The sequence below is a fragment of the Schistocerca gregaria genome, chromosome 4 (assembly GCF_023897955.1).
Source record: "Schistocerca gregaria isolate iqSchGreg1 chromosome 4, iqSchGreg1.2, whole genome shotgun sequence".
NCBI classification, from domain to species: Eukaryota; Metazoa; Arthropoda; class Insecta; order Orthoptera; family Acrididae; genus Schistocerca; species Schistocerca gregaria.
The window spans coordinates 443,883,214-443,895,247 of record NC_064923.1 but is presented as its reverse complement, the minus strand read 5'-3'; the positions used below and the strand labels follow the sequence as shown (position 1 = coordinate 443,895,247).

Sequence of the window (12,034 nt, the reverse complement as noted above, 5' to 3'; positions counted from 1 at the left end):
TGTCTGCCGGCGCTTTCCCGCTTGGTAAGTCTTGGAATCTTTGTTTTTAATATATATATATATATATATATATATATATATATAACAGAAAGAAACTTCCACATGGGAAAAATATATTAAAAACAAAGATTCCAAGACTTACCAAGCAGGAAAGCGCCGGCAGACAGGCACATGAACGAAACACACAAACACACACACACAGAATTACGAGCTTTCGCAACTGGCAGTTGCTTCGTCAGGAAGGAAGGAAGGAGAGGGAAAAATGAAAGGATGTGGGTTTTAAGGGAGAGGGTAAGGAGTCATTCCAATCCCGGGAGCGGAAAGACTTCCCTTAGGAGAAAAAAAGGACAGGTGTACACTCGCGCACACACACACACACTTGGAATCTTTGTTTTTAATATATATATATATAGTCAGAAGATGCCTTTTAATATAAGTTTAGGAATAAAAGATTGTATAAGCTCTCTTAGTGGAAATGTAACTATATAAATATTTAAAAACATTGAGAAATGGTTCAAGGCAAGTGGATTTATCATTAAATTTTGACAAGACTCAGTAGCCTACATGCAATTCAGTACCTCTCATAAACCTGCAGGATCTATAACTAGTTTATTGAAACTATGAAATAAATGAAAAACAGTTTTCAGTTTTTGAGACTACAAATGGATCATAATATGAACTGGAAGTCTCATACAACAGACTTAAAGACAAGCATTATTTCATTTGCGCTATGTATGAGTACAGTTGTTGGTCATTGAAAAATGAAGTATGTTAAGAGTTCCAATTGGTGTTTGTAAGAGGACATCCTGTATACACACAACAAAAATAAATAAACCAGCTATTTTGCCAGATATGTCCAATAATGTAATTCATTGTCAAAACTGTTTCTCTTTTTTCATAACAACATAACAATAAGACCCAAAACAACCTGTGCTAAGTCTCAATACAGATGCATTCAACAACCTGATAAGAGTATATTGGGGGTAAGATAGTTGAGTTTAAAAATGAATTAAGGAACATTCTTATATAAGAACGTAGGTTTCCGCGGCCAGTGTCATAATGATTAAAATTCTTCTGGGTATTATGTCGCGTCATTGCTAAAAAAAACTAACAACAATAATAAACTAAGCCTGACGCTTCGGTCGAATTGCAACGGCCTTCCTCAGGGCATGACTGGTTTTGCATGGGGATAGGTGCTTCAATTTATTACGGATTATCGATGTCTGACGTCGCTGTTGTAAAACTTTTAATTGGACCTCTAATATGATTGGCTAGTCATGACTTAAGGGAAGATGAAAGGAAAGAGGCTATTCATGGATGTTCATGTCATCAACGATTTTAATCATTATGACACCGGCCACGGAAGCCTACGTTCTTATATCAATGACCTGTATGGGCAGGAAATCTACCAACACACACGGAAACTGGAGCTGCTGAGGAAGAGGAATGTGAAATTGCTGAATGATTTGGCGTTCCTTAAAAGGTGCAGAGATCTTCATGTCATCCCGAAATTCATCAGTGTACAGCCTCAAATCGATACGAGAAGAGCAAGAACCATTTACTATCGGGCCAGCCATGCATTATTAAGGGAGAGGATACAACACCTCCAGAGCTTCATAGACTACAACAACAGGCAACTGGACAGCATGTATTTATGACTGTCAACTACGTTATCAGCAAAGGAGTGGGATAACATTGACCGAATAACCCACAACCAGGCCTGCATGGAGGAGGACTTGGTCAGCAGTCGACAGAAAAAGAAATTTGAGGAGCTAATGGGAAACAAACACCACTCACACCTAAGTCTGGATACAGCTCGTACCACGGTTAACATCTTGACACAGACCATCAGTGAGGCAGTGACATCAATTCTGTCCAAATGGTTAAACTTCACAGTTACGCCCACAAAGATTCACGCAGAAGAGATCATTTAATCTGTGGAGGCATCACTCTACCAAGTACCACGTGTTGAAGCAGAAAAGATAAGGCAGGAAACTGTAAGAATTTTACAAACAGCAAAACCACCCAGAGCCAATATCACACGTGAAGAAAGACAGGCCATAAAGGAGCTCAGGAATAACAAGGATATTGTGGTCCTACATGCGGACAAAGGAAACGCTACAGTTCTGATGGACACTTCTGAATATGAAAAGAAGATGGACGAACTACTAAGCAATCCCATTTACAGAGTAGTAAGGAGTGACCCGACGGTGAGGATAGGCAGAAATATGAAGGCCCTCGTAAAGGACTCGAGAATTAATCCTGACACAGCCAAGAGACTAATCACCAAGGTGCCTGTTCCTCCTAGAATCTACGGAGGACCTAAGCTCCATAAGGAGGGTTATCCACTGAGGCCCTTAGTGAATGGAATTGATTCACCTACATATTATGTTGCGAAACATCTGGCACCTAAGTTATGCCGCCTTGTGGGACAAACAGTCTCCTATGTGAAAGACTCTTTCCACTTCATACAACTTATTAGGGAACAGGTAATAAAGCCATCAGACATTATGGTCAGTTTTGCCATCAAGTCTCTCTTCACTAACATACTTACTGAGGAGACTGCGTGCATTCTACAGGATTGGATCCCACCAGATATCTGTGATCTGGTGCACTTATGCCTGTCATCTACGTACTTCACCTGGCGGGGAAAATATTATGAACAGTTAGATGGAGTGGCAATGGGTTCTCCGCTCTCCCCTGTAGCTGCGGACATCTTCATGGAAGCCTTTAAGCAAATGGCCCTGGCTCCTGCTCTGTTACGCCCCAGTTGTTGGCTACGATATGTGGATGACACATTCATTATCTGGCCTCACAGTGAAGAGGAATTGGGATACTTCCTCCAGCACTTAAATAGCCTGCACAAAAATATAAAGTTCACACACAAGATTGAAAACAATGGTACCTTGCCATTGCTGGATGTGGAAGTTTACAGAGCTGCCGAAGGTAAACTGGGACACAAAGTGTACCTGAAACCCATGCACACTAACTGGTACCTGCACGCAAAGAGCCACCACCACTCAGCTCAAAAGTATTCTGTTCTGCATACATTAACTGCCCGAGCCTACCGGATAAATGAGGAAAATAACATCAAAGAAGAATTGAAGGAGCTACTACACACATTTCGTGCTAACGACTATGATGACAACATCATAATAAAGGTAGCTAAAACCAAAGGGAGCAGAACACAAAGGAAGGCAAAGAAGAGAAGCTTCCACTGGTACACTTACCATATGTAAAAGGCATCAGTGAACGGCTAGGCAACATCCTCAGCCGACGAGGTTTCAAATCGATTTTTCGAGGCAGTCACAGGATCCACAAAATGATAGGTTCCACTAAGGATGTAGTCAACAATCTTAACACTGCAGGTGTTTACGAACTATGGTGTGAGTGCGGAGCTACCTACATAGGAGAAACAGGGAGACCTATCAGCTTACGAGTAGGAGAACACGAACGCTATGTACAAGTACAACAACATAATAAATCGGCGATAGCGGAACACCACTGTGACTGTGGACAACCTATCAGGTTCCAGGAAGCCCGAATACTGGCGAAAGAATCGTGGATGTGTGAGAGCAAAATACAGGAGATGATCGAAATTATTAAGCAGCCTGACAACATCAACAGAGAAGATGGCTACAAATACCCGGCGTCCTGGCTGCCGGCCACCCCAGTCCAACGAGCCGCGAGCAGTCGCAGGGCAGAAGCTACATGGGACAAGAACGTATCTGCACAAACAGCTGTAGAGCAACTGTCAGTCCACTTCCGCACACTCCAGGAGGTAAGCTTGCCAACCAGAAGACGAACGCTGATAGGCGGACAGCTACCAATCGTTGATGACACGCACATCCACGAATAACCTCTTTCCTTCCATCTTCCCTTATGTCATGACTAGCCAATCATATTAGAGAGCCAATTAAAAGTTTTATAACAGTGACATCAGACAACGATAGTCTGTAATAAATAGAAGCAACTATCCCCATGCAAAACCAGTTGTGCCCTAAGGAAGGCCATTGCAACTTGGGTGAAACATCGGTTTTAGTTTATTATTGTTGTTGTTAGTTTTTTTAGCAATGACATAGCATAATACGCAGAAGAATTTTAATCATTATATGGAACATTCTGTTGTGCAACTACTTTCAAAATGTCAAAATAGTCATATTAGGTACTAATAAATTAATATCAGCACTGTACTGTTGTAATTTTTCACAAAGTCAGACTATTGTAATGCCCCTAAATAAAATGTGCATTTTTTATTGTTTCTCACATCAAACACATATCCCCCAGTGAGTCCCACGAAATGATTCACAATACCAGGTTGTTATGAAAATGAAGGCCTTAAATAATCAGCACTTAATAACGACAAATTAACTGAACAGTGTTTTATAAGCGTAATGAAAACAATGTGCAAGACAGACAGAAAGGGCAGATGTCATGGGGTAAGCTTGTTATTTGTGTTTCGCAAAAATTGATTATGAAATAGTGGAAGTTGATTACAGAACATCTTACAGCAGTGTCAACATGGACATAGCAATTTTACACTTCTGTGTTAACACATTTATTCACTGATGCTAACTAACAATAGTGAATTTAAAATGAACAGTGAATTTACAATCATAACAGTAAAAGTAATTTCCATACAGATTGTTGCAGCCCCTGTCTAATGTACAGACTAGTTTATATTTTGAAGCTAAGGTACTTATCAGATTACTTGCAGACATCTAACAGGAACTTAAAAATCCTTACACATTCAAACCTGAAGTACACAAGTGACTTATTAGACCCTCATTTTATACCTCATCAGAATTTTTTTGAATTTAGAATTAACATTAAAGCTAATATTCAACAGATTTTAACATATAGATAGTGTATAGTATTCCATGAAAAGTTCAGTTACACAAAAGCTTAGTTGAAGTATTATATCATGGGTAGTTAAATGAAAATGACAAATGGAAAAAGTAAGTAAACTGTTTATTATGTTAAAGTAATTACACAATTGTTAATACGACTATCCCACTGTGAGACAAGATAGTCAATGCCTTCATGGACAAACGTATGTGATTGCCTACAGAACCATGATTGCGCGTAAATGTGCACCTCTTTGGTCAAAGCAAGTCCACGGCCATAAATGCCTTTCTTCAAGGCTCCAAAAATACAGAAATTGCATGGGGAGAGATTGGGACTATATGGAGGACGTGTTACGAGTTTCCCACTGAAATTTCTGCAGTTTAATCGAAATAACCTTGGAAACAAGTGAGTGGAAATTATCCTGCAACAGAATGATGCCATCCATCAGCATCGGTGGGCCTTTGGACTTGATGGAATGCTTCAACTTTTACAAAGAGTCCACATATTACTGTGTGTTAATTTTGCTGCCTTGTTCCAGAGTGTCAATGAGCAGCACGCCTTTGCAATCAAAGAAGAGGTCATCATGATTTTGCTGGAGCTGATGTGCCTGTTGTTTAAGCTACATTACAGAAGTTTTGCTGGGAAGCCCTTACACATCCACCTTACAGTCCTGAGCTCATCCTACGCAATGCCCATATTTTTGGAGGCCTGAAGAAAGACATTCTTGGATGTCAATTTGCTTCAGGTGAAAATGAGCAAGCCTGAGTACAATCATGGATCCATAGGCAACTGAAAATATTTTGTCATCAAGGCATAGACTACCTTGCCTCACAATGGGAAAAGTATATTAACAGCTACAGCAATTACTTCTGTTTAATTACTTTTTCCATTTACCTCATTTTCATTTGACTGGCCCTTATACAAAAAGAAGTAGGTGAGTAGTGCAACAGGAAGTGTGGTGCCTTTTTTCAAATAGCTGTTCTTTTGCATGCATGTTTGGGCAAAGGGGGGGGGGGGGGGAGTGAGGGTGTAATGAGGGAATTCCCATAACTATTAATATAAATAGATTAGCACTTGTTGCGGTTGATTGTTATTATACTTTACAAAAGTAACCAATAGAGACTGCTTCACGAAGACACTTGTGGAACTCTAAGTGCAAATGAAAGAAAAAATAGTGAAGGTGCAACATTCATATATTTTCTAATTGTTGCCAAAAGCCTTTTTAGGCTACATACTCATAACTCTCTCTCTTTTCCACATGAAGAATGGTAGAAATTTAGTACTAGCAAGTAGTGTCAACCTAGTTTCACCATTAGACAAATGTTGAAATTGAACAGTATTTAATAAGCAAAGGTGGCCCCCCAACATAGTATCCCTCAAAAACCCATAAAGCTTATTAAAAAAGGTAAATGAATGTGGAAAATATCTTAGCTCTGCATAAAAAACTGACAATTGTTCCTGCATATATGCCACTTCCCAACAGAATTTTTATTCTTGCTCATAGTCTTCCTGCTTAACACAGTTTTGACTGAGATTTCTAGTTATCAGTGTTTAATCTAGATATGAACTAATTTTATTTATATTTATTGACTTATTGTCCAGTGAGCTCTACAGTCATCCTGTGTTCAGAAACAAAAGAGCCAAATACCTAATAAACACTTCCTTTGTGTCTGTTTAGGAGTTTACAGACACTAGACTATTAAATTTTGCTGGAAGGAAGATGGGTTTCATGTCCTGGCAACAATAAAACAGTAGAAGATGAAATGTAAGTTCAAACTAACAGAAAATGTGGAAGGTACTCAACCATATCCTTTTAAAAGGAACCAATCAGACTTCGCCTTTATAGGCTTGATTTTGGGAAATCAAGGAAAATCTATACCTATATGGCTGTATGATCATTTGAATCAGTCTTCCCCAATGCAAGCCTACTGTCTAAGCTATAGTGTCTTTTCACATAGTGATCTTGCTGGAGTTTGGTTACACGCACTTTTAATGTATCAATGTTTTAATTAAGCCATTAGTCAGTGGACCAACACAGTTATTTATAAGTTCTCTAGTGACATTGTGATGCTCCTGGTGTGGCTCCATGCATGAGAGGATAAGTGTCAACCTACAGACCTAGAAATCAGAGCATTTAGTTTCTGATTAATTCTACTTTTTCTCATTATCAAAAGTTAAATTCACTCGAGAAAACTACAAAATTCTGAAATAATTGCTTGCCAAAACTTATCTTCAAGAGGGCAAATTCTTAATGCAGCTGACATACATATTTAAAAGTATAAGCAACCATTCCAGTTCTTTACTTGGCGAAAAATGAGTGTTGGGAGGGAAGGGTAAAAAAAAGTCTCTCTCAGATCCACAATGATAGCAGCTGACACCAGCAGCCTGGGGTCTCTGTGAGCTGCTCTTCATTCTTAATCTTCCCTACCCTCTTGCTCTCCCTCCAAAAGAAACTAATAACGATGTATGCTAGGATAGTTTCCTGTATTTTTATACGTGTTCCAGCAGTACTAAGAGTCTCTCCTCATCAAAGTAATTACTGGCTAGGATTTTTCCTGGCTCTTCTCACTTCTTTCATCTTGATCAATTACTAATACACATGAAAATTGCAAAATGTACCATAGTTTGGAGTCTTGCTAAATGTCAACTAAGCTCAGTCAGGATCTGTTAGGAGTTGTACTATATGCCAATGGTGTGGGTACTTCGTGTATCCAAATTGTCAGGATTCACAAAAAAGTAATTATAGCAAATTCCTTGGAACCATGCACAAGAAGTAGCTGCAAGGTAGGATAATGAATAAAATTATTAGTACAGGACAAAGGTGGTTCCATTTGCAACTGTGGGTTACAGTGCCACTGTTTGGGCACACAAGCTGTGAGTAAGCAGATTTGCTGCTAATATGAGAAAGAACAGTGAGGAATTAGAGAATCATCAACAGATCTTTTAGTAATAAGGAATTCAGAATTTTTAGAATGTTAGCAGAGGTGTAATTCCTGAGACGCAAGAATGAGAACGTTTCAGTTTCTTGCTGAAGTAAATGAAAGGCTTCATAAAACACATCTCAAGCATAATAGAGGACTGGTTCACTACCTTACTGCATACAAGCCATATCCCACATACATGAACAGAACTGGTCTGAGAGCAATGACCAGCTGTGGAAGAGACAGTCCAAAATGAAAAACTAAATACAGAGTCAAGCAGGTACTGCTGCGTATTTACAGATATTGTGAAACAAGAAAGCGAAACTGGCACACCATATCATGTCTTATGAAAATGTTAGCTGGAAGACATAACAAGGACTACTAAGTAAGCTTTAAGAGGTAAAACTGTTTATGACATAACTGCACTAGAAGAGAACTTTGATACCCTCAATCTTATAGTAGTTGATACAGTCAAGAGAAGTAATTAACCTACACATGACAATACTCTATTTAACTGTCAGCATCCATAAGATTATCATATGTAATCATAGTAGAGGTAATTGTATTACTAATGTGATATTCAGTTGTAGTAGTTGTTGTCATTGTTGTTGTGGAAAGTAACACTAGTACAAAAATCAACTTGCCCTTTTCTCATATTATATCCTATGAATTATGGACGAAGGGCAACAGGCAGAGTCATATTCTCTTGTTCTCTATATATATAAATGATCTGATGGAAGGAACATGCAGCAACTTGTGACCGTTTGCTGCTGATGCTGTAATATAAAGAGGGAGGTATTGGTGACTCTGGAACAATAGAGGATGACTGGAGAGAATTTCTATTTGGTGTAGTGAAAGGCAGCTAGCTCTGAATGTAGAAAAATGCAAGTTAACACAGATGAGTAGGAAAAACAATCCTGTATTGTTCAAATACAGAATTAGTGGTGTGCTGCTTGACACATCGTGCTGATTAAATATCAAGGCATAATGTTGCCAAGTGATATGAAATGAAACACACAGTTAAGACCAGTTGTACAGTAAGCAAATGGTCAACTTCGGTTTCTTTTAGGAATGTGTAACTCGTCTACAAAGGAGAACAGATATAGGACAGTAGTTCAACCATTTCTTGAGTACTGCTTGAGAGTTTGGGATCCTCACCAGAGTGGACTGAAGGAAGACACTGAGCAATTAAGAGGTTGTTATCATTACCAACAGGTCCAATCAGCATGTGAGTATTATGGAGTTGTTTCATGAACTCAAATTGGAATCCCTGGAGGGATTTTGTGTAGGGTCCACAAAGGTAAAGTAACTCGTGCAGGCATATTTAGAGAGTGGTTTTTTCCTTGCTCCATTTGAGAGTCCAACAGGTGGTCCATTGGTGTCATCATGAAAATGGACTATGATGGATGAATAAATAAATAAAACAAACAATAAACTAATAAATAATCCGTATTAAACAGTAGGTCAAAGTAACTGAATTGGCAAATCCACCCACAAGATGAACAAGGGCAATGCGACACCATTTAAAATAAGGCTGTGCCTAGTACAGCTTTGTGGTGTACAAACCAACCTTCAGTAACAACTGCAATGAAAGCACAGTTGAAAGTATGTGGAAAATTCTGACATACATCAAATACTGTATGGTCTTCAGCTGTGGAATAAGTACTTAGTATTACTGACATTTACAACTATTATGCAGTCCATATAGCAGTTTTATCAGCAAGAAAGCTTCAATCAGATTACATTTGTTTGTTTGTTCATCCAGAGCGCATCTTTCAGTGATATTTGATGTGCCGTCATTATACAGCGAAAATAAATAGCTCAATAACTCACTCTCCCTCATGCTTTATGGAGGCTATGAGGTATTCCTAAACGTATTTTTCTGAAATTTTAAGCAAACAAATTCAGGGAACCTTTAAGAGAGTGTCTTCAAAATATAGGAAATAGACTGTATTCAACATAAGATCAGTAGTGTTTCTTGCAAAAGGAATTTACTTTTGGTGCTTTATAAAGCTGAGGCATATGTCATGAAGAATATTTTTCTTCTATAAAGATAGACATTTTATTCAAGAGGTAAAGTGGAATTTTGTTTATGAGTTAAAGCTGCATCTGCCTTAAGTGTACATAGTAATTTTATTAGCCTTCCTTGAGCCAAGTTTTGGGAACATCCGGATATCCACATGAGTAACAAAGGCACGCACCTACCTATCCTGTCATTAAATGTGAATAAGCACAGTCCAACAGACAGAAAGCCCACAGCAATCAACTGTAAAGGTGGTTTTCATTTGACTAGGGGCACATGAGACTTTTCCTTTAAAAAAAGTCTGTCGAGGAAAATGTGCAACTTCATAGTATGTAACCCAATTACAACACCAGGTATGAAGGATCAATAGCAACATTGAGAAAAAGACTACAGCACATAAACATAAGATATTGCCAGCACAAGGCTAATCAGATTGCTGTAAACATTGGATGAACAAATATTGTAGGAGTTGTGGTATTACAGTAGCAAAAGCATTTATTTGCACTTCTAAAAGGTGCATGCCACTCTTCCTTCCCCAAAGCTGGTCATTTTACAAACAGAAGCTATCTGCTGACACACAGTTCAATTTGAGCCCATTACTGCTCCTCATTGTACAAGGGCTGATACAAACACTCAGTTTTGAAGATCCTGAAATTTTCTCACTCTTGCTACACAACGCAAAAAAAGGAGTATCAAGGTTTAATACTGTATTGATAGTGTTCTTAGTCATTTACAAATCCAATACAATTTATCTAAATAATGGAAAAATCCATATTCATATGTGGACGTGTGAATGCCGATGAAGCAGGGATTCTTATGAAAGAAACCTGAATCTACATCTACACTCTGCGACCTACTGTGTGCTGCATAGCAGAGGACACTTCCCATTGCACCTGTTATTAGGGTTTCTTCCTGTTCCACTCACATGTGGAGCGCAGGAAGAATAATTGTTTGAATGCCTCTGTGCGTGCAGTGATTATTCTAATCTTATATTTACAGCTACCATGTGAGCGATATGTATGGGGTTTCAGTATATTCCTTGAGTAATAACTTACAGCTGGTTCTTGAAATTTTGTTGATAAACTTTCTAGCAAGTGCGTTCGTTGTAATAAACGAATAACACCAATGAAAACTTGCTTCGAGTTAAGAAAGTACAATTAGATACCAGTGATGTGGATAGTGGCCGGGAGAGGAGCGGATTAACCTCCACCGTGTTACGTACACAACAAAAGCAGAAAAACGAACTGTGTAATGCAGTATAACACTCATAACAGATAGAATGACACCATAACAAACAACGCTAGGGCGACCCAACTGCCACATTCCACTGAGTCTAAAATTCGTTTAACAGCAGACAGTGATCGAAATACCCCAACAGGGAGGCTAACGCAGTTTATTGTGAAAATGTGAATAGCCACAACCGCTCATTCAGTTTATACTGGTACATTTAAAATGAAAGCACATACCAGAAAAACGTCAATGTGCCATCATCTGAAAATTTCTCTACGGGAGACGTTTGCGAACATTTCAGATTAGAGGAATTAACACCTTTCTCGTATGTTTTAGCAGATAGATGAGCGTCTTGCAAATCATTCGATGTTTTGGAATCCAGTTCTTTCAGTTTCACAGATTTTCTTAGGGTTGCCATTACTTATTCTGTTTGTCTTTCGCAGATTTTCGACTCTTTAACATCTTCCGTCACTCAGACATCGCCGCGCACTTTCCGCATGCCGCAAAAACAAACAACGTAGTTCCTTTGCCGTATGAATTCCAAAGATGTTAAATTCCTTCCACATACATCGACATATTACAAAAACTTTTTAGAGCTGAGGGCTAGGGTGGAGATGTTCTGACAGTGCAAATATGTCTACTTTCTCTGAAAACTAAAGAGCAGAGCGCGGCTCCCCCACGTTTCCCGTTTCATGTTTCTCAAATTCTCAATATGGTATGTTTCACGGCGCAGGAGTCAAACGAATACTCGAATTGCATCTATGGGAAACAGGGCAACCAAGTATGTAAGTATTCTTACTTCAGAGGAAACTAAATTTTCTTTTAACTACCCATTTCGTTGCACAGGTTTTCAGCTTACTGTATTATTTAAACCACCAAATTAGTACCTAATTACTAGTATATAAGATTATCATTGCTATGTACTTATTAAAATCAAATATATACTCATCATATACTTTTTCATCCATGTAAAATTTGGATATACCATACACAATGTGAAACTTGAAGAAAG

At 38.6% G+C, this 12,034-nt stretch overlaps 1 protein-coding gene across 2 annotated transcripts in view; it reads right to left on the bottom strand.

The window, feature by feature from the left end:
- LOC126266803 (phosphatidylserine synthase 2-like) overlaps nucleotides 1-11,741 on the bottom strand; it is a 230,830-nt gene extending 219,089 nt beyond the window's left edge. Inside the window, exon 1 of one of the 2 annotated variants that reach the window (XM_049971345.1) lies at nucleotides 11,259-11,741. In XM_049971345.1, the coding sequence (XP_049827302.1) occupies nucleotides 11,259-11,440 (182 nt within the window). In that variant the 5' untranslated portion in view covers nucleotides 11,441-11,741. The remainder of the gene's footprint in view (nucleotides 1-11,258) is intronic. The other variant, XM_049971346.1, reaches the window with a different exon arrangement.
- Between the last annotated feature and the right edge of the window lie 293 nt (nucleotides 11,742-12,034).